This window comes from Argopecten irradians, chromosome 13, assembly GCF_041381155.1.
Source record: "Argopecten irradians isolate NY chromosome 13, Ai_NY, whole genome shotgun sequence".
In the NCBI taxonomy this organism is placed as follows: domain Eukaryota; kingdom Metazoa; phylum Mollusca; class Bivalvia; order Pectinida; family Pectinidae; genus Argopecten; species Argopecten irradians.
In genome coordinates, this window is record NC_091146.1 from 19496003 (window position 1) to 19521059 (window position 25057).

The 25057-nt window shown below is 33.1% G+C and overlaps 1 protein-coding gene across 1 annotated transcript; it reads right to left on the bottom strand.

Moving 5' to 3' along the window:
- Positions 1-207: 207 nt before the first annotated feature.
- LOC138305953 (lysophosphatidic acid phosphatase type 6-like) lies at positions 208-15447 on the bottom strand. The gene is made up of 11 exons (XM_069246259.1): positions 15145-15447; positions 13063-13197; positions 10248-10378; positions 8875-8963; positions 7663-7821; positions 7097-7164; positions 6148-6248; positions 5765-5854; positions 5025-5196; positions 4371-4506; positions 208-979 (listed from the first exon to the last, which is right to left on the bottom strand). Exons 1-11 carry the CDS (start codon positions 15355-15357, stop codon positions 903-905), a joined length of 1371 nt encoding a protein of 456 aa, XP_069102360.1. The 5' UTR covers positions 15358-15447; the 3' UTR covers positions 208-902.
- Between the last annotated feature and the right edge of the window lie 9610 nt (positions 15448-25057).

A 25057-nucleotide genomic window follows, 5' to 3' on the forward strand; every position in this document is an offset into this window, starting at 1 on the left:
CCTTTTATATACATCAATCTGATTAAAATACAGATCCTTAGTTCAGGGAGTATAACAAAGGTCATCAGAACGTGATTTTTAATAGGATGTTGTCAGATCTTCTATAACATGAAGGTAGAATAAAGATCTGGCCCAAGTTGTTCAAAAGGTCATTAGGCTAATCATAGTTTAATGGCAATTTTCAAATAAAGATAAAATAATTTCTAGTAATACAAACTCACAAAATTTTAAAAGAATCTTAAGAACTCCACTCTTTACTTAATTGCTGAGTTTAGTGAAGATATAATCCAAAATGTTTCAGTAAATGAGAAATAAAAATTTCACTAATCATGTGATTAAGCTAACCATGCTTTGTACAACTGGGTCCTGTATTTTAATCAGATTGTTCTCACATATCAACAATATACTGTACATGTGTATGTGTAAAACGATTGTTCAAAATATCTTTAACATTCTCTGAGGTATAACAAGAAGTAATTATAGGTTGGTGCAGTTAAATAATGATAATTAAAAGCAAAATAGCATGTAATGATACCAAAAATAGTTTTGCTAAGGAGACAATTTTTTCACTAATTAAAAGTGCTAAACACTTTGCTAAAGATTGACTTTATAGGAACCTGCTTGATACAAGCAATGTAATTATTGAATTTGATTTTAGTACCTACAGGTATATGTGGAGAATAAAATCTAAAAAATATTATATTTGTTCTCCTTGACTAGACAAAACAAATTTCCCCTTGAAAACCAAATGGACTGGTTTATTACAGTAGTCTGTTCCATGTGGAATATTCCAAATGACTAGAGAGAGGGGTTTCAAATAATAGTGTCTGAATATTATTGAATCTCCTTAGGAGATGTACGACTGAAAGACTAATTAATAGAATCCTAAGCATGACCTGACATCACATCCCTGCTGGTGTTTCTGACTGCTCACGGATCTCCTCAGTCTGAACTTCTCCCTTCTCCTCTTCTTTGATTTCTACAACAATCAATAAACTCATATTAAAACCTGTATCATCTGGTTAAGACAAATTACAATATGATGTATTAAGTGATTGAAAACTTTTGATATGATATGTTTCAGAGTTTAGTTTCAATCTATTTAACAAGTCTGGTCTATTAAGCTTCCCAGAGATGAAGGGCAAATGATTAAAATGTCTGACACCTCAACTATATACAAGAAAACGATTTGGTAACAAGGGGAGACAATTTCCATTAGTTGCAAAAGGAGATGAGAGACAAGGGGAGAAAACTTCTGTAAATTACACATCAAGGGTCGCTATTATCTCTAGCACAGTAATACGGTATACATTATATGTAGTTTAAAAACTTTACAATTGTTAAATTTTGCATGTGTTTTCAAGATTTATATTTTGGAAATAATTCATTGAAAATTATTTTAGCAAATCTTTTTAGCATTCTTTGAATGAGTCATTTACTGACAGAGTTTGAGATGTAGAACCCTACTTTATGAAAAGTTTCACGAGGGATTCAATTTTCATAAATTTCGGTGAATCAACAAATTTAACGAAATTTGTAATCCCTTCACAAATATTGACATCTGTAGAGTCACCTATATTTAGTATATATTATATGTATACCATGGCCTGCTCACCTTTAGAATAACTTACTTTAGTATATATTATATGTATACCATGGCCTGCTCACCTTTAGAATAGCCTATCTTTAGTATATATTATTTGTATACCATGGCCTGCTCACCTTTAGAATAACCTATCTTTAGTATATATTATATGTATACCATGGCCTGCTCACCTTTAGAATAGCCTATCTTTAGTATATATTATATGTATACCATGGCCAGCTCACCTTTAGAATAACCAATCTTTAGTATATATTATATGTATACCATGGCCAGCTCACCTTTAGAATAGCCTATCTTTAGTATATATTATATGTATACCATGGCCAGCTCACCTTTAGAATAACCTATCTTTAGTATATATTATATGTATACCATGGCCTGCTCACCTTTAGAATAGCCTATCTTTAGTATATATTATTTGTATACCATGACCTGCTCACCTTTAGAATAACCTATCTTTAGTATATATTATATGTATACCATGGCCTGCTCACCTTTAGAATAACCTATCTTTAGTATATATTATATGTATACCATGGCCAGCTCACCTTTAGAATAACCAATCTTTAGTATATATTATTTGTATACCATGGCCTGCTCACCTTTAGAATAACCTATCTTTAGTATATATTATTTGTATACCATGGCCTGCTCACCTTTAGAATAACCTATCTTTAGTATATATTATATGTATACCATGGCCAGCTCACCTTTAGAATAGCCTATCTTTAGTATATATTATATGTATACCATGGCCAGCTCACCTTTAGAATAACCTATCTTTAGTATATATTATATGTATACCATGGCCAGCTCACCTTTAGAATAGCCTATCTTTAGTATATATTATATGTATACAATGGCCTGCTCACCTTTAGAATAACCTATCTTTAGTATATATTATTTGTATACCATGGCCTGCTCACCTTTAGAATAGCCTATCTTTAGTATATATTATATGTATACCATGGCCTGCTCACCTTTAGAATAGCCTATCTTTAGTATATATTATATGTATACCATGGCCAGCTCACCTTTAGAATAGCCTATCTTTAGTATATATTATATGTATACCATGGCCTGCTCACCTTTAAAATAGCCTATCTTTAGTATATATTATATGTATACCATGGCCAGCTCACCTTTAGAATAACCTATCTTTAGTATATATTATATGTATACCATGGCCTGCTCACCTTTAGAATAACCTATCTTTAGTATATATTATTTGTATACCATGACCTGCTCACCTTTAGAATGACCTATCTTTAGTATATATTATTTGTATACCATGGCCTGCTCACCTTTAGAATAACCTATCTTTAGTATATATTATATGTATACCATGGCCAGCTCACCTTTAGAATAACCTATCTTTAGTATATATTATATGTATACCATGGCCTGCTCACCTTTAGAATAACCAATCTTTAGTATATATATTATTTGTATACCATGGCCTGCTCACCTTTAGAATAACCTATCTTTAGTATATATTATATGTATACCATGGCCAGCTCACCTTTAGAATAACCTATCTTTAGTATATATTATATGTATACCATGGCCAGCTCACCTTTAGAATAACCTATCTTTAGTATATATTATATGTATACCATGGCCTGCTCACCTTTAGAATAGCCTATCTTTAGTATATATTATATGTATACCATGGCCAGCTCACCTTTAGAATAACCTATCTTTAGTATATATTATATGTATACCATGGCCTGCTCACCTTTAGAATAACCTATCTTTAGTATATATTATTTGTATACCATGGCCTGCTCACCTTTAGAATAACCTATCTTTAGTAGATATTATATGTATACCATGGCCTGCTCACCTTTAGAATAACCTATCTTTAGTATATATTATATGTATACCATGGCCAGCTCACCTTTAGAATAACCTATCTTTAGTATATATTATTTGTATACCATGGCCAGCTCACCTTTAGAATAGCCTATCTTTAGTATATATTATATGTATACCATGGCCTGCTCACCTTTAGAATAACCTATCTTTAGTATATATTATATGTATACCATGGCCTGCTCACCTTTAGAATAACCTATCTTTAGTATATATTATATGTATACCATGGCCAGCTCACCTTTAGAATAGCCTATCTTTAGTATATATTATATGTATACCATGGCCTGCTCACCTTTAGAATAGCCTATCTTTAGTATATATTATTTGTATACCATGACCTGCTCACCTTTAGAATAACCTATCTTAAGTATATATTATATGTATACCATGGCCAGCTCACCTTTAGAATAGCCTATCTTTAGTATATATTATATGTATACCATGGCCTGCTCACCTTTAGAATAACCTATCTTTAGTATATATTATATGTATACCATGGCCAGCTCACCTTTAGAATAACCTATCTTTAGCATATATTATTTGTATACCATGGCCTGCTCACCTTTAGAATAACCTATCTTTAGTATATATTATATGTATACCATGGCCTGCTCACCTTTAGAATAACCTATCTTTAGTATATATTATATGTATACCATGGCCTGCTCACCTTTAGAATAGCCTTTCTTTAGTATATATTATATGTATACCATGGCCTGCTCACCTTTAGAATAACCTATCTTTAGTATTTATTATATGTATACCATGGCCTGCTCACCTTTAGAATAACCTATCTTTAGTATATATTATTTGTATACCATGGCCAGCTCACCTTTAGAATAACCTTTCTTTAGTATATATTATTTGTATACCATGGCCAGCTCACCTTTATCTATTTTTTCTAGTATATCTGATTTACAGATGGCGAAGAACTCCTTGTCTCGTATCATGAACGGTTTCATGGCTTTTCTGAACTGATCTAAGGAGCATAGTGTGGAGTCACATCCTCGCACTTTCTTTGGCTGAAAAAATAAACAAAATATTCTAAATGGATATGATGTTAAAATTCTCCACCACCAACATAGCATAAAGCATATTCATCATATAAACAATAATTTGTGTTTACTTATGAAAATGTCATATGAATAATTTTTTTGAGATGTCATTCATCATATCTAATGTAAATCATGAAGCTCAAACTTTTCGTTGTTAATTGTGATTTTTTTAACTGTAGAACAATACTAATTTGCCTGCTCCTGTTTTTGAAAGAGAAAAATCAACAGTAAAGCATCTTTAAAACAAAATATTATGTCTATATTTAGTTTTTGTTCCCAAATTCACAAGATGGTGAATTATGACCTTTAAATTACACATTTGTTACAAAATTAGTGAAGAAGTGAATGAATGTAGTTGAATATCAAAGATAAATGATTAAAATGAAAAATATGGGAAATTTTGTTCTTGCACCAAGAAAAACACTGAGGAAATGATTAATATACGTGTACACACATTTTATCTACCTCAATGGAAAACATCTCACCTTTCCCATATAGAGTACTTGGATGAATTTTTCTTTGTTTTCATTTTCGTACAGTTCCACCCTAAGGTCTACAGAATATGGCGGCCATTGTTCGTCCCATATATCTAGAAGCCCCAGAAGGCCTACTATCGTAGAGTCATGTGTCGCAAACAGGAACAGCTTCTTGGCATCTCTGTTATCACAACAAAATAAATACATTCCAGGAAAAATATTTAATGACTTCAAAACTTCTTGAAAATACTGTATTACGATAGGGCTTAAAATGATCAGGCTAATATTTCGTGGTTTCCTATACCGATGTATTCATGGAGGTTAAAATTTGCGGTTCACAGATTTCTGTTATTCACTGTAAAGGTATGTCAATGAATTTCTGAATATTTTGCTAAGGTGTTTAGAATTTGCTTAGTTTAATGAACAGCAAATATAGCAGAAAAATAAACCATCCACAAATTTTTAAAATTTTAATTTCAAGAGAAAATTTGTATTACACATTTACAGGTGGTTGGTTCACTTGTGTCTCAAGAGTGAAAAAAAGGTTCCTTGCAGTTAATCAATTAACGTGATATCACTATATTAATAATATCACTTCTGTAAGCAAATTCCGTTTTAAATTTTGTGTTGAGAAAGAAATACTCCTTTACCCTACAGGCTTATAGAACCCCTCTCTTATATCATTCAAGTTTGGATGGAGAAGTTGGGACACTTCCTATGATTTTGTGTAAATAATAGTTTTTCGCTACCTTTTATTTTCCTCTAGGTCTCGTATATTATCCATCACATATGTCATTAGTGGGCCTGTGGATAGTCTTGTTATCAAATCACGCTCCGCTCTACAAAACAGATAAGCATTAGAGCTATATGTATCAGGTGTCTTTTAGCTGAAATGAGTAATCACCAGGCAGAATGTGCATGTAGGCATGCCTCATGCTTCCACAAGCATATGTACGTATTCGATATCGAATTAAGCAAATATCAAAGCATACACCATGCAAAATGCAAAGTCATGTATTGTAGCAGAATAATTAGATTGACCTTTGATTACTCTATTTACCTACTAATTACAGTAATTATAAATTGAAGTACTTTTCAAGGTTGTGCAAACATGTGATATAGATAGACTTACTTGTGCTGCCCACAAAATGTCGCATACATCATTCTACTAGCCATTAGTTCTATCATGTCCCAGAGAGGTAGTGCATAGGACGGCACTGGTAATCCATGAGCCTGGTAACAAAGGGAGATAATCAACATCAATTACATAGACAAAAAGCAATAGCATGTCCCAGGGGTAGGGCATAGGATGGAACTGGTAATCCATAAGCCTGGTAAAAACGGGGAGATAATTATCATCAATTACATAGACAAATGGCACTATCATGTCCCACAGAGGTAGTGCATAGGATGGCACAGGTAATCCATGAGCCTGGTAACAAGAGGAGATAATTATCATTACATAATTACATAGATACAGGACACTATCATGTCCCACAGCGGTAGGGCATAGGTCGGCACTGGTAATCCATGAGCCTGGTAAAAAGGGGAGATAATTATTATTACATAATTACATAGATACAGGACACTATCATGTCCCACAGCGGTAGGGCATAGGTCAGCACAGGTAATCCATGAGCCTGGTAACAAGAGGAGATAATTATCATTACATAATTACATAGATACAGGACACTATCATGTCCCACAGCGGTAGGGCATAGGTCGGCACTGGTAATCCATGAGCCTGGTAAAAAGGGGAGATAATTATTATTACATAATTACATAGATACAGGACACTATCATGTCCCACAGCGGTAGGGCATAGGTCGGCACTGGTAATCCATGAGCTTGGTAAAAAGGGGAGATAATTATTATCAAATTTACATTGTTATGGCACTGACCATGACTCAAGCCTGATGCCAAGAGAAGACAATGTCTGTTGATTAACCAATTTATACAAAGAAATTGAATGCAATTTGCGTTGGATTTTAATTTCATTTGTATAAAACAGGTATTTGTACTGTCTGAGTTTGTATTAAGAGGGTTGGACTGTATTCAAATACCCCTGATCCATATCTTACCTTGCGTGCCACTAAATCATCACGAATACCAACAAAATTTAATCCCACGTAATCTTTGAAATTTACACCTGGAAAAGACAAAATAATGTTTCAAATTAACAGCCCTATAGCACAGAAATGAAAGGTTTATAAGTGTGCTTCCATGTAAAGTATCAAATAAAATGTCTAGCACAGTATTTCTAGTTGCTACGAAATTGTGATTATAAAAACAACAAATTATGTTTTATATAATTTTTTTGGTATATAGCATTGTAAATGCACTTGTTGTACCTTTGTGCAATACTGTACTTTTTTGAAAGACTAGTACAAACTTGATTCTAATCAGCGTCCAAACATTTTTTAAAAATTTTCAAACAACCTGGGCACTTATTGGGTCGAATAAGGTACCTCAAATTAAATGAAAAAATGAATGTTTTTCTTATTATCTGATGTTTTTGAAAAATGATCAATAGCTCTCTGGTTACTTTGTCAGTCCAAGTTTGGTCCAGTTAAGTGACTCCCCTTCTATTTTTTTCCAATAATTAAGCGCCTGGGCGATTATTGGGTTAATTACGGTAATAACTCACCAAATGCTTCCTCTAGTTTGTGTCTAGATGGCAGGTATTCAGGTTTGTCGGCGATGTGGAACAGTACAGAGTGGTTGTTCTGTTGTAATACATGACAGCGTTGTATATTAGGGAAGAGAACCTCAGTTTTGGTGTCAGCAACATACACTTTCACTGGAGCTGTAATATGAACAATTTCAGGGCTGCGGCAAACATTGACTATAGCTAGTATGTATTTGCATATAACAGAGTTATCTGCTCTTACAGGTAGGTATTGTTTGTTGACGTAATGTAGCCACAAATTAGGAAACTGTGTTAAATGAAAATTTTCACAAAAACTTCATTTTCCAATGAAAACCGTAAAGTTGTGAAATCATGCGTGTGTAACATTTAATGGTTTACTGCTCTGAACTTACATGCAGATGTTTATTTTCGTAAATCACCATTTTAACTTTGAAAACATCATTACACATTACAGGTAAAACCATGATTTTTGAAGAAATTACATTGCAAGGCATGACATTTTGCAAATTTAGATAAATGTTCGGAATTAAAAACCTCCACAAGCATAAGCTATTATACACAGGGGGCCAACTCAATGAAAATGGATGTTGTCATACATTTTTTGTATTTGGTAGATGGACTGATGAGTATATATGACAGTCATGTGATTTTTTTTCATAAAATACGAGATTTGAAAAATTATTAAAAAATCGGGATATTTACTATAAAACAGAGAAAGGGACGACAGTCGCCATATTGGAAGTTTTACCCCCACCTTGATTTAAGTTATTTTTTTCACAATAGTATACCTTTTTTTCTAGAGTCATAGTCATGCATCAGTCCTCCGATATTCCATTATCACACACTTACCATGCAAAAGCATATAAACGATGTCTATATAGTCAAATGCAATATTTTAATCCAAAATTACCGACGCTTTCTGACTTGTGACATCTAAAGCAACGTCCTAGTGGAGAGCGATTAGAGTGACTTCCCCTGCAATGTAATTCAATCGGTTTAGTCAGAGGTATTCTGATACGTTTTAATATTCAAATTTTCCGCGAAAACAAACGTATCGGAATAACTCTAGATCTGACTAAACCGATTGAATTACACTGCAGGGGAAGTCACTCTAATTGCTCTCCACTAGGACATTGCTTTGATGTCACAAGTCAGAGCTAGTCAAGCTATTATACTGTACTGACATTAAATTCTAAATATGCAACTCACCAATTTTCCGTAGATTTTGAGCACCAAACATTCCTGCCATGACACATCTTAAACTCTCGATAGTTCTTTGGACATTTGTTGAACGACCACTGAAACAAAAGATTAATACTTTCCACTTAAAGGAAAATTTCACCATTCAGTACCAAAAAAAATCAATAGTTTATGGCATGCAATCCAGATCAATCCACATAAAGGCACCTGTATAGTTCATGAAAATATTATATCTTGAAAAAATGAATTACGTAATTGATACTGAAAATGAATGCTTCAATTATCATTTTTAGTTTTACTGATAATTATGATCAAAATAACCATATCTCCTTTCCAATTGATAGCCAAATTTCCCAATTAATATTTTAGACCAACAGTTTATGCGCTTATAAAAAATTAAAGGGACATGAACCTTAAATAAGTTTTTCTATATGCTAAGATACGGTTTTCAGACGTTTATTGAATATTTTATTACAATGATTGGTTTTCTAAAACGACAGGAAAACATGGGGAATACCTTCCCCAAAAATGGAAAAATAAACCTACATATTCTATTTTTGGAACATAAAACGAAAGCTGGTCGAAAGCATGGTTATAATGAACAACAAACTTGCTAACACGACAAAGAATATCAGGTTTTTTTTTTCCACATTTAAGATGATTTTCTAATTTACGATCGTTGACATATTATGAAGTATAAGCCATATTTGTTAATTTTTGTAATAAAACACTTTGCGTAATTGAATGATAAGTCAAACGAGACTTTTCCTTTGACGGGGCACCGCGAAGAGAGCTTCTTGAATTATTTGCACAAGTGTACATCACGCAAGTATAAAGTGGGAAGTTGCTCCCATCTCTTGCATTGCAGCGATTTATTTATATTTACCTACTTTCCCGATCGCGCACGTTACTGACTCTTGTCGTAATCCGGTTTCTATCGGAAGTTTGTGTTCGCTTCATTCACGTTTTCGACCCACCATTTTGTTTATATTCATTTAAATTGTGCAGTGCATTGTGGAAGGTCACTAAAGTTCAATACTACTATTTTTATCACACTGCAGTCAACAAAATTCGACCGGGCCGGTTCAAAATACAGAAAGATGGAATTTCTATTATAATTATTTTATTTGACAAATTTGCAGAATAGCTGATATACATGTATATTACTTAGTAAGGTATCTGACACGTCTTAAATATGTATTTTACTCAAATTTAACTGTTTTATTTAGGTTCATGTCCCTTTAAAAAAAGAAAAATATGTATTAACTAATAATTTCCTTTGTGAAATATAAGATGACAGCATTCTAAAATCACTGGAATTTCACTGTAATTTCAAATGTAAAAATTTCCAATCAATAAGGCCCTGTAGGCCCTATACCTACAATACAGTGCTGGGATCAAAGTCCTCAGAGATTAGCTTGGCTTTATGGACGTATTCTTCTTTCAGTTTCTGTCCCAGTGAGAAGCATTGCTGTTGTCCTAACGTCGTCAGCTGGCCTGCCACACAGCCTCCCTGTACAACGATAAATTTAATACTCATATATAGGATGTTAAATGAGTGATCATTTCATATGAGAGTTTATGAAATGAGTCTTAGAAGTTTTTATTTTTGTGAGCCTTGGCAAGCAAAATTAAAACTTTGAGACCAGTTTAATAAAATCTCATATGAAATTAACACAAATTTAAGATAGTTTTTATCGTATAAATAAACAACTTATATTTGGAAGAATCTCACGCCAAAATAAATTATGACAATCCAGTGAAGATGTCTCCTGCTGTCACCTCATTTTTCCTGACGTCATTTTATTGTTTCTGTCTGTCTTGATATCACAATGATCATTACCTATCTTTATATACATATTACATGGGCGAAATCATTGGATATTGGGCATATTATGTGATAAATTTCAATATTGATTACAAAACTACAACTTCGATTATGATTTTCCTAAAGAGTATTGATTACATGAAAGGTAATAATCGGTTATTAAAATGGGAGATAACTTGTACTGATTTTATACTGTTCTGAATCTTTATTGTGGTATATGTCAGTGCAAAACCACATTGCAACATGTCTTAGACATGTTAGATACACAATAATTCAAATTATCTGAAATACTGTGAAATCATTAATTTTCGTTAGGGCTTAATTTTCGTGGATTTCGTTTTTCGCCAAAATCAGCGAATTTACATTCCCATGAAAATATATATACCTATACCAATGTCATGTAAGTTTATGCGTTCATACATTGTAGGATGATTAGTATCTCAATACATAAAATCTAGCTGTTTCGGGGACTAGCAAGCATTACAAGTTCAAAGCTGGAATAATTGTTCAAACAAAGATAGTTTTCAGAATTTCATAGACTTAATCAACATGTACCAACAAATAATTGATTGAGTATATCATGACTCTATCAATGTGACAGGGATAATTATTTGTTGGATACATATGTAAAAACACTGGCTGAGTACCGACTCTAGCTTGTGATTGTAAATCACAGTGGTGTGTGGTAGAGCTTAGTTCCGCTTGAGCGATCTCACAGTACAGGTGACAGAAGTGTCGACTTTGTGTTTTAACGGTAATGTGTCAGGTCACGAATTTAAGTGCCAACGAAATTGTAAAATTTTAGAATCCACGAAAATTGACCCCAACGAAAATAAATGATTTCACAGTAACGAACAAAATTTATTTAAATCCATACTGTTGGGTCATTTTTCTAATACAATATCAGGGAAGTTAAAGGCCCACTACCTTTCCGGAGCAAAATATAAAGGTTTATTAAAAACATTAATAACATCAGAAAATACATATCGATGGCCTAAGATGAGGTTACAACACCAAACATATGCAAGATTTCCTGCGTTATATATGACAACAGCTGAGAGTCATTTCGCTGTTTTGCCGTCTGGCGCAGTGATAGTCAACTACCAGTCGGTATTTAGGACGACGGCGGGAAACATAAGACGACCCGCGTTATGAAAATTAACGTTTTATTTATTTGAATCAAATTGTTCAGAAGGTGATGATACGTGTAGTATTAACGATAAGTTAATAACTTTTGCGACTATACAAAATTATCGATCCCGTTTTACATTCCCATTTCAAAAATTAAAAGCCGTTTCGGAAACGCAGTAGGCCTTTAAAAGTTTATGTAAATGGTCTCCAATAAAAAGATCAATAATTAGAAGGTTGTCCTAAACCGATCATCGATTGCGATTTCACATTCGGTTCCCAATACTTGGTTTTGAGATACCATAACTATGTGGGTCAAGTATGATCAACTGTTTATTAGACACGCCTTCTGAATATTCTGCAGTATTGTAGATATAAAGAAGCATTTTGTTTGTTACTGAAATACCTCAGAGAGTTCAGCTACATGAACGACAACTCTTGTTAAACGTAGCTGTGCATGGGAGAAACATTCATTTTTAAACATGATGTTCTGAGGGATACCATATGTTTCTCCGCCCTCAAATGTGATGACTCTAGACCAATCAGCGACTTTCATTCATTGGTGAGGTATAATAATTTGTTAAATGGCCCCTATTATCAGTGCATGTGGAAAACTATAATATAGCTGCCTTAATGAATCACTCAGGTACAGTTTTTCTATATGTATCTATATTTTTTACATACATGCATATAAATTAGAGGTGTAAGGATAAATGCATATAATCAATATCGCATGGTGGTGCATCGATGCATCATGTCCAATTCATTAGTATTGTAATACCTAAATATTAAAATTGAAAATTGGATTATCTCCCTTGGTCAACGTCAGCCGAACATTTGTTTGTAACAAAATGGCAGAATCCCACGAGGAGCAAAACACTAAGCTTGTGTTAGCGCCTGTGGCCTATAAGGCTGCTTGCTGCTGTTATTTAAAGCTTCTTTTTCTATTTAAAGTTTTCTATGAATGGTGCAATTATAAAATCAATAATTAGTAGGTCGTCCTAAACCAATCATCAATTATGATTTTACAATCAATTTCCAACATTATATGTACCATATATAGTTTTCTTTTGAACAGACTGTTATATTTATTTTATGTATTGTCTGGCTATGAATTTAATCTTTTATATGTCGAAGTTTAGTTGACTAGTAGGTAATAAGCAATATAAAAAAAATGCAATATAAAATTTTCGTCTCATGAAATTAAATGAATATTGAAAACAAATAACTTCTTTATTTACCGATAACTTCTTTTTCTCGTAGTGCTCATCTAGATGCGATTTTGTCTTTGGTCCTCCTGTATCATAGTTGACTAAGTCCAGAGTGAACGCTGTATGTGGGATCAGATGCCTCAGTACTTTGACATCATACACCGCCTGAAAGGTAAAACATTCATACCACATTGTCTGTACAGACTTACAAAGAAAATAGGGCCTAGTTGTGCAAAATGTGATTACGTAGCTTAAATAATGGCTGTAAATCAACTTTCTTTAAGTATGATTAAATGAATTTACTTTTGTGATTCAAGTTTATTCATGAAAGTTTATCTCTGCTAATTAACATGTACATCATTTATATTGACAAAAACTGTTTAAATACATGAATGTGTATCTTTGAGAACTTATTTTAAAAGGAAAATTCCGAAATGTATTAGCAAGTAGGTAAAGAATGGATTTCTCAAAAAATCTGACAAAATTTTGTAAAGTTGATATTACAAGAAATTATTTTGTTGTTTTAAAGTTGTCATAAACTTTAATTAGCCAAATCACCTTTTGAGTAAAACCCAGTGATCATACACATTCCATTATACATCTGTAGAACAACTCAATGCAGTCTATAACAGTATCCTCTCGCCAAAATGCATGACTTATAAGCTTTGACAACATAAATGATTAAATACAGGTGTTTTTATGGTCACATTTAGGTATCTGTTTAAAATTATCAGAATGTTCAAGCTGGCAGAGCCAGATAAAATCAGCTTCCCCAAAACTGTAGCTGTTAAAATTGTCCAAATCAAGGTTTATGGTCAAAGGAAAAATGGGTAAATATTTGGCCATAAAGCTTACAATGTCAATGTAAAATTTTTTGTTCTTATTTTTTTTTTTGCATTCAGTACATGTATGTACACATGAACTGGTGTATCAATACTATCACGACAAAAAAAGAACAGGAAGTGAACTTAATTTCAAGACTTGTCTCACCTAGCCTAATACACAAGTTTGTTTGATAAAAACATATTGCTGGGCCAGCCAATACACATACCGGGATATACACGATGTACATTGATCATGGTTTACCATACCATTCTAGTTAGGTGTTTAAAATACTGATCAACTATGGAAGTCCGTTTCAGGATAAAATGCCAAAACTACTTAAGTACATAACTTTAACAACTTAAGTAACTTTTATGTCCACTTAAGCAAAGCATCATGAATGATAAACTATGGTAGCTAGATAAGATTCTTCCGTCCAAGTCAAAAGTCTTTCTAGTTATTTTTTCTGGTATATTTTTTGCTTTTTTTCTCTTAGTTTTTTCTTTTTTTTTTAAATCTCATTTACAGATGAATTTTAACCGCATTTGACATACTTATAGAAAATTGTCTACTCTTTCAGCTGATAAATTTTGCATAATTTTTCGTTATATATTTTTTTTTGGAAAACAAGCACACAAAAATTATATATGTAATCGCTATTTTTTGGTACAGTACTAACAAAGAAGGAATTGACTGTGAAAGGAGCCAGTTGGTCTGGTTTGTACATAGTGTTATATACATGTACTGTCTCTGTCACTCAGCTCAGCTGTAGTTTTTCACAATGTGGGAGACTCGGGTGTGTTTCCTGGTCGGGGCACTCGACAGGAATCATGTGTATATTTTCCCTGTTCTTCTATATGACATTACAATTTTTTAAACAGTGTACAAAAATAATATCTTAAAAATACAACAACGAAAAATTAGGCAAATATCATGAACTTAAAGAGGAGACAAGTTTCTGTATTAAACGTTAATAGATTGCATGTGTGTTGACAATTTTTAAAATCTACCTCTATATGAGATTAGGAAAATTCATAGAAAAAAGTTTAAAAAAAAAAGGCATAGCATAAGGTGAGGTAAAATGCAGAAAAGCTTTTGACCCGGATCTGTAGTTTTCTTTCCACCTTATTTCAACATCATTCCGTTTGATTTCATCACCTGAGCAAACCTACACAATACAGCTGATAAACTTAACAGCCGACAACCTATTATTACAAAAACAACAATTGCGTACGATCTAATTCTCGGCTAGCGCTAATCACCAAACTAAAAACAATCTAATTGATTTACCTCCTCTAATTTAGGAATCGTGTGTATAGTAGTTCGAGCCCCATGTCTGAAGAAAACTTGTGCTTGTTTCAATGTCAATCTGTTGTCCGTGCTGTGAGCTGACGTTTCGTCCTCGAGGATATTTGGGTCACTGTCAGCTAGCAGTGTCCTTGCAGTACAACTACATACAGCAGCGCCAAGAACGCCGGTACTTGTTAAAATTTTCCACTTCATGATCTTAAATCTTTAAACACTTTTTCTAGTGACAGTCGGCGCGGAGTACCGAGCCGGTGTTTATTTTCCTACCTTCAAGCAGAAGAGCTCTAACTCCAAACATTGATTAGAGTTATCTTTCTTGGTACGTATATATTGGACACCTCGGCCCTTCTACGTGTAGGCCGGGCAAGACAACCTCGCGATCGGCCCCTGATAGAAGTCGGTCTCGTGCAGAGTCGGCCTTATTAAATATATATATGTGTGTTGATTTAAGTCGCGTGTTTGTTATTTTTTATAATAATTTGTATGTCGTTTAATTCAAATATTGCTATCATCAGAATTTATGTATTTGTTAAAGTTACTTAGTATATAGACAGTTTCGCACATTTTAATCTGTTCGGCTTCACTGGTAGCCCTGTTCTGTTAATTTTCGTTCTTAAACTGTTATTTTAACCATATTTGTGATTTTTTTGACTTAAGCCATACCTTGTATGGCTTAAGTCATAGGCACTACTTTCAGTAACCTTTCAACTCAGTAATTTAAATGCCGTTGACCTATGACACGCTAATTTAAATGCCGTTGACCAGCTAATTTAAATGCCGTTGACCTATACTGTGTACTACATCTCACCCCTCTCCTCTAATTTAAATGCTCTTTATCTATACTGTGTACTACATCTCAATCCCCCCCTCCTACTCCCCCTGTGCCTGCATGTGTATAATGGCAACTAATACACAGCTAGGCTAGTACCTTACCTTCAAGCTGACTGCTGTCCACACAATCTATACACACTGTTGACTCCCTCCCCCATCGAACGTAAACACATAATCTCTGTTACTGATCTTGCTATCTAAGTCTTATAGACCTAAAAGTTATAATTTAAAAAAGTAAATTAATCAAACTTTCTTTCCGTGTACTTTATATAATGCTTTTGAAAACAGACCTGAGGTTAAAAGACAATATAAGGCTGCCATTATGTGTGCATGGTTTTTACTTGCATACATAAGTGAGCAACACAAGAGTGTAGTACAAAGAACTTTTTTTTAATGAATATAAGACTTTTGCTTTCTTTATTTTAAAATCTTTTCTTTTATTTATAAGAATTTTGATAAAAAAAATGTCAAATAAACATATATATGGTTTTTCTGTGATCAGTTGAATATTGTTGAAATAATCTATATCAAAGTCGGTCACAAGACATTTGACTGCTGATAGATACACAAAGCTTTGAATTAAGCTTAATTTTCATATAACACACAGTATCTGTTTTCTGGGGAATAGAAATCTGCCTAACAGCTTAATGTTTTTATTATTGAATTAGTCATATATTTATCATTAGAAAATTATTTTTTTTTTACTATAATGATAATTGTAAAAACAAATGGTGTAATCGACATAAAACTAAAAAATCATTTTGAATTATATTAGCATTTGTGGCAGTATTGCAAAAAATATTACATTTACATCTATGGTTATAAGTGAAACAAGTACATACATTCAGACCATGAAGTCAAATTATGGTTTACAATTTCATTTCTTCTAACATTTATGTAAACTAATGTTCAAAATGAAATATGGTGTTTGCATCTCGCTAGCTTAACAAAGATTCAACTTTGGAGGTGTCACTAAAATCATGAAATCCATATATACTTGTGCGGCATGATCATTTCTATGATTAATGTAATGGCCTTGGAATCATCTTTTTTGCCTTTTCCTCAAATACATATGAAAATCATATATGAAAAAAAAAAAACACTGAAACTGTATTTTCAGTACATCAGAATGAAATCACTGAATTTAATGAGACACTGTTTCATGGTTGATACCTTATTATTATTCAAATTATGATTGCAGAATTTACTCTTTGTGTTTATTCCCCATAATTATGCATGCTTCTTAGATTAAAACCACGATCTAATTTTCATAACACAGAATGAATTCTATCATTATGATAAAAACGGACACAAACAGTGTTAAATTAACATACTTATGTTGAAATAAAAATACCTAAAAAAAGCTTCTATTACCTAATGATGGCTTGAAAAGTATACATGCAAATTAAAATGTATTTTGATATTTTCAACATTTACAAAATAATTTGAAATATAGGTGGCTTATGATATTGTGTAAAATACAGATAACCTTGAGTGAGTTCAGGTTGTAAATATTAATATAAGCATTGGCTCTCAGTTTGGCATTCATAGTCAATATGAATACCAATTGGAGGGAGGCCAATTTCATGATGCGCTCTAGCTTTTATTGACATTGCTAATGATGCAAAAAAAGTCTTTCAATCAATATCGATTAATATGCCAGAATGAAAGAAAATAATATGCATATGCACGAATAAGTTATATATAGGATACTATCCAATTGATGTTGTCAGAGTAAATTGAAGATTGCCGTAAAGGGATTTAAAGGATATGATAAATACAAGGTACACATAATAACACAAAATCTTGAGTGACAAATGAACATTTTTTTGCCATTTTCTCAAAAGAAAGAGAGAAGGAAATATTTATAAATCATTGACTCATGGTCCCAACCCTATTTTATGATTTGCTATTTGTTTATATATAATGAAATAAATTGTCATCTTATGATAGTGTCCTTGCATTTATAATACAACACTTTTACCTGGAATTTATAGTTGTCCAACTGGGAATTTACATGATGTGTATGATATGATGTACACCAATATCAAATTCATTTATGATATGATGTACACCAATATCATATTCATTTATCTAAGGAATTGCAATGTTTTTGGATTATTGTATTGCATAACGCATGTTTTTTTGTTTTGAGTAGAAGGAAATAGAAAATTAACTCTAAAAAAGTATACAAAAAAATTCTTTACCATTGCAATTTGACAACAATTGATGCCATGCTGTTGTACATTGAGATTTATCATTTATGTTATCAATGCAAATCAGAATTCTTGATTTGTAATGTTTTTTTTTTAGGCTTAAGTCTCAGTACTTTCAGTACTTTGATTAAATATTTATGTTGGTTATATCTGTTTTACTGTTATTATCAAAATTTTAGTTATCTTTAACTAAAAGCATGTTATTATTTTCTAGCACACGTTATATATTTGCTGCTGTGTTATCTCTATCTTTGCATGCGTTTGCCTTTTTTAAATGATGTTAGATTCAGTGGCTGATGTTATTATTTACTTTGCATTGTTATTCATTTCATTTCACGTGTTAGTGTCAGCAATGATTGTTAATGATTTTGTTTCCCATGTTATTGCCAGAATGTTACGTGATTTTTATGTGAAACTTTGTTAGCATCAACAGAAAATGTGATTGTTTACGTGACCACGTTACGAGTATCGTTGGACACGTTTTTTTTTTTGAAAGCGTTATTTTTTTCGTGGAAATAACACTGCCTATTGTTCTCATTGACGCTTTGGACCATATCAAATCGATATGTCCAAATTTGTCAAGCTAACCAGTCAATTCTAGTTGTGTTCAAGTACCTAACACAAATGCGGTCACTCCACGAGCGAGCTTTGGACCATATCAAATCGATATGTTGCATTCATCCAAGTCACTATGTCATCGCGAAATATCAGCTCTAAAACAGTATGAGACAAATCTTCATGGTCGTGTTAGAAGTCCCCCTTCAAAATTATTAAGATAAACGACTAAGCCCACAGAAAAAACAACCCCCGGGTCATTAAAGGACCGCTTGTTACTGAAGTCGGGTCGGAATAAAATGAATTGAAAAAATTGTCAATTCAAGATTCAGCGAGAGAAGTGATGACAAAGGGCGGAGTCAATTAATACCAATTAAAGTACGCTTCTTATGTGATTGGGTAATAGTATTCATGACATAGCCCATGAGGCACGGTGACATTTTTCATAAAGAATAATGTTCATTTTTCAGACAATTTTAAACATTATAGCCAGTCAGGTGATACGACTTCTTTAGTTGACTATTTGTAGACTTCTTTCAATTAACTGTACGGATAAGTAAAAGATGTAATGTCGTCCACGTGTTCTCACGGCATGTCATCACTCAACTACTGTACTAAAGATACTGATTTAACGGAGCAGTGGTTTTAAAAATAGTATGCAGTTTTGACAAAAACAATAATGTATTCATGGACTTTATGCAGCAGATTTTGGACCTAGAAGATATGACGAATATGGACTCACACAATTTTTTTTTACCGTGGAAGGAATTTTAGCACGCATGAAGATATTTATGGATTGTATCGATTGATCTACAAAAAAGTACAGCTAAACGACCCATGTCATCTGTTTTAATTATTCTCATTAATTTGGTGTGTTTTGTCGATGTACATGAAACACTAAATGCTTTTGAAACCACTTTTTACCTGATTGTTTATAATCGGCCCGCAGGTTGAATCATTAAGATTGATCAAAGATCGTATTAAACTTGAAATAAAAAAATGAACAAATGAACTTTGTATATCAAGGATGTATTAAAAGGACCTCAGTTATGGAACACCAGCGCAAACCCAGTAATGATATATATTATTTTATACTCGGCCGTTATGTCTTTTGGTCAAACTCACTTTACAAATTTCTTTACTATTCATAAAATCCACCGACTTATTGCGTTACGTGTTATATTGTATCGTGTGCATTTATGGAACAATATTTCTGGTTATATACATATTTTTATTATAATATAAAAAAATCAATTTCTCACAAAAATGTTATTTAGCAAGAGGGATATTTAATCCAATCTATCACTAAAATTTCTCTTTTAATCTCATGTTTACGGACCATGGCCAAAGGTTGGCGATTAACCGCCAGCGGCAACTCTCTAAATCACACGCGTGGCCATTCCAACGAACCCATAACGAAAATTGGCGAAGTCGTACCCAGAAAGTTACCCGAGAACTAATACGGTTGCGTGGCTTGGCATGTAAATCGCCGTGGGGTTCTAGCGTGACCAAGACAATGGGATCATACCTCACGAAAACACGTGGAAAGCCCACCTGTCGTGCTTTTGATTCACAATACTTGCCTAACCAGTGTACGGGTACTCTAATATGTAATTAATCCATGTCACTGCAACTCAGAAGATAGTTTCAAAGATTTCATTATAGTCTCCCAGACACATTAAAATGTGTTACATGGATTATACAAGTGACATTTTTAACTACACGTGGCAGGATGGACAATATATATCATTACCAATTACTAAAATATGGAATATTAATTTGAAAATTAACAAAACTTTTACCGTACTACTATCATAGCTTTTATTCACATCTACAAAAATACCATCATTTTTCTAATGAATAGAGACACCTTCTTCAATAATTGGATATTACAAATACCTATAAAGCCACCCATCTTATTAAGACTGGGATTACTATAATAATACTGTGGGGTATATTTAATACGTATATTTTTTTTATTTCTTCGTGTTTACATACAAAAAGATAGTGAAATTCATCCCCGATATTTTCATTGCATAAATGGCATATTCTTTAACGTTTCTCAACGTTACGCCATCTTCCACTCTCAATTGGAATTTTTAAATTTGAAGTACGGAATTTAGTTATGTATACTCTATTCATTTCCGATAATTTTATAAGATCATTTTCAAATCCAAATTCTTTTTTATATATTAGATAAGTCTGTCTCTTGAGGAGTTTTCCACACCTGAGAACCATTTTTGTATAAACTGATTTTGAAGACGCTGTTTCATAAAACTTTTATAAAAACTGTTAATCATTTGTATTTCATTGAGGAAGATATTTGACTGACCAGATTCGTCAAAAATATTTTTAATGAAAGATTCCATTAAAATGTGTGTATTCCTTCGAAATGTAACTTCGAGATTAGTTTATAAAGTATGCTACTTAATTTATTTTCATTTTGTATAAGTCTATTCCAAAAACACAGCATTCTCAGTTTGATATTTACTTCGAGTGGGAATCTTCCCAGTTCCCCATACACCATAAAATACTAGTCGAAGAACATGTACCATAAGTACACATGTACCAACACTACGCTACACAACCGTGTGCTAATATTATACAATACTATTTATTTTATCTAATTCTTATCGGAACACATCGTCGTACCCAAATGAATAGTCAAGGACTCCAAAACCAAAAACTGTAACTAGATAGAAAGTTTCTTTTTAATCTGTTAAAATCGTTCATATATCTGGGTTTAGTGTAGTAGATAAACAAAGACGTGCGTGTCCTGAGAAGTCGTATATTAGAACGTAATTTTTTGTTTTGTTTATTTTGAAATATTACCATTTAGTCTTTAAATAAAATATCTCATAAAACGTTGACTTGTATTTTGAAATGAAAAGTTGTTAAATTCTGTTGGTAACTCGATTTGGTCCGCAGTCACTGAAATAAAACAAACCATATTACAGTTTACGCGTGGCTGAACACGTGATGACCAGGTACTGATAAAATTGACAGGAAGAGAAAGGTCGTCATGTTTCACGCTGGGTGGATAGTTATTTCATGACGGGGAGGGGTGTGCGGTCTGTATACATGGGGCGGTGGCGTTTGTGTGACATGAGTGAGTCGAGGATGCAGATATTTCTTCGATATTTTTAGAAATTGATACTGATCAATACGTTCATAAAAATCACCAGAACTCAACTGTATGCAGTAAAAAATCTTTGTATTATTACTCAATGATATGTCGAGCATTTAATTACGCCCCTAATTGTTTTCTAAAAGGTATTGTTCATAGACGGCACTGATTAAGATATACACTTAATTCATTAATATTAAAATATGATACTTATAGATAATACTTGTATATATGTTATCTGTAATTTGATGTATGGATAAGCAGCAGTAATAAAATGCAAAGTTTGCAGAGGTATCACTATTTTAATTACTTATCAAATAAGGAACATAGTCTAAACCAGACTGACAGATGTTGTAATGGATTTGATGATCAGATTGATTTCTTAACGCAATGACGCGCAAGCGTGATATGGGTCTGATGGAATCCATTGTTAATCGTTGGAAGTTTCGAGTGGGATTGGCATTCGGGTATCGACAGATCGGTGAGGGGTTGAAGGTTACCTGTGACCACATCAAAGGAACTCTGTGATTGGTGTTACAAAACGCCATTTTATAGGGAAAATCAAAGTTTTTCAGGGATGTCAAAAAAATCAACACGATCAATTGTATTGTCCTCTTCAGCTTTTCAACAGTTAACACAAGTGATGACGTCAGTTTGGTATTTCCTTCGATCTTCTCTTGTCCTACACTATGATATCTGAAACGAGAACCTCAGGTACATTTGTATGCTATATTAATTGAATATCAATGATCTAGAACTACAGGAACGTCTTCAATCGCAGATCGAAGCCATGTATACAAGGTGTGTAGACAAGCTTTACAAATTGGTCTCATCTAAAACGAGAACCTCGAACAGCATTTAGTATCAACACAATTCACATCAGTACAAACAGTAATTCATATTTTACCGCTCGTATCGGAACTCTCCCGAAAAAGGTTGAAAATGCATGTTTCGCCAGGTAGCAAGAATGACGAGAGTAAAACAAGTAACTGTATATTTAGAGAAAAATAAAGTAGTTTTAGTGCATGCATGACGTAAACATAAATATCACTGGGGTAGTCTACAATCGGATAGCTTGGCCCGTTCCACAAACCTAATGTTTACCTGTGAAAGCCGTGTGTACTCGGCCGTCACGGCTCGACGCGTCCGCTCGATAATTACCAACGTCAGTCAGAAAATCTGTTAAACCGACGAAATATTTCACTGTCGAATCGGAAAAGTTTGACCCCGACTATGTAGCATTAGATAGCCGTGCATGTAAACAAAGGTGGGTACTTGTAACTGATAGCCTCTGATGGTTTGTTAGTCGGCCGTCACGGCGGCGACAACGGACAGAAAAATACTTTTTTTTACGGCAGAATACTTAATTATTCTGATCAAATTGGAATTCTCAGGAAAAGTCCTAATATTAAGGGTTAACACTGAATAAAAAAGCACATAAGCTAATCCTGCAGAAACTTGTTGAAAATTAAAGTGTACACGGAATGGTTTGGTATATAAGGCTTGATAATTGTGTCATTGTATAAAATTTAGAATGGAGAAAGTACGAGTTTCATAGCGAATACGGTATTAGAGATAATGCGACTTTTGTCTAGAACACACCTGAAGCGCCAAGCCATTGACCCCGATTCGGGACCCCTGACGTCACGAGGACAACGGGACCTACTCTACTCGCATAAGATAGCGTGACGATTTTCTGTGTCTGCCATCAGAGATTTAAATTAAATCTCTGCTGCCATCTAATATAAATTATCTGTTTGTAAATATCGATTTTTTTACAGACACAAATACATGTGTACATGTCCGATACCTATTTAATATTATCCTCAATCACAGACATGAGTTTGGAATACGCTTGAAATAGGGATTTATACCATGCATATATTGATGTACCTGTCGTAGATAAATGAACAATTCTGCGCGATTTCTGCACAATTATACACAATATAATGTGTATAATAATCCACGTACGTTGTAAATCTGCGGTATTTGGAACCACCTATACATGAATATTATGTAAAGGATTCTTGCCTATGTTATCCAAAACCCGACTCTGGTCGTTGTACTGGTCAAACCCGCTTTACTTTCTGACTTTTTCATATAACCTACCCATACGAATTAAGTTATGATTCTAAACAGATTTTTTTTGCATATATATGTAAATGCATCTACTAATTGCGTTATATCTGAAATCGATCCATCTTTCATGTAATACAATACATCCGACGACTTGTTGATATTTCGCTCAATTTCATTTATTAGTGTCTTTAATTGAAAAAAAATAAATCATGCACGAGTCAGACGAAAAAAAGACTGAAGATGTCTATGTCTAATCCAAGTTGCAGACATCAAGTACAGAACAAAATCAGAACTGTACTTCCGAATAGCCAATGTCGTGCTGCGTTTATCTCTTTACCTGTATACTGCAGTAACTAAAAACGCGTGGTCAACCGAGACTAATGAGGGGGCTAATAACCAGATTACGTAAGTACGGTGTCTAAGTGACCTGTCACGCTTTGTTGATTAGCTCACGTCAGGTGTCAAAAGTAAGATAACAGGTAAGTTAGCGATGGACCATCATTTAATTGATGCATAACGTCATATTTGTTTACATGTATAAATACTTGGTTTACGGTAAAATATACCGTTCGAACATAACATATAACAAGTGTTTAAATCACTAGATGTATACATAATTGTATATTTCAGAATGACCAATGTATACATTTGTCTCGTATATACATTTCTAGTTATATGTATATGTATTTTTATAACAGAAACTACAAAATTATCTACAAATGGCATGTCGAGAAAGAACAATGCAAATATGATGCACAATGTCAGAATTTTGATGTTTCTTCAACGATTTCAACGATTTTATTTTTTTACACCCAGACACATTATAATGTGTAACATGAGGGATAAAACAAATACAAGTGTATAAGCATGACAGGATGGACAAGTATATGTACATAACATTAAGACATTATTATATAGCAATTACTCTCAACATTTTCACATTTCACATGTACGAAACACAAAGTATAAATATTTCATTCATGGTGCAATAAGAAAAAAAAACCTAAATCATAAATGTAGAATATTTTGATTTCATAGTAGCATCATCATTACGATAATAGTAGAGGATTAAGTTTTTTAAGAAAAA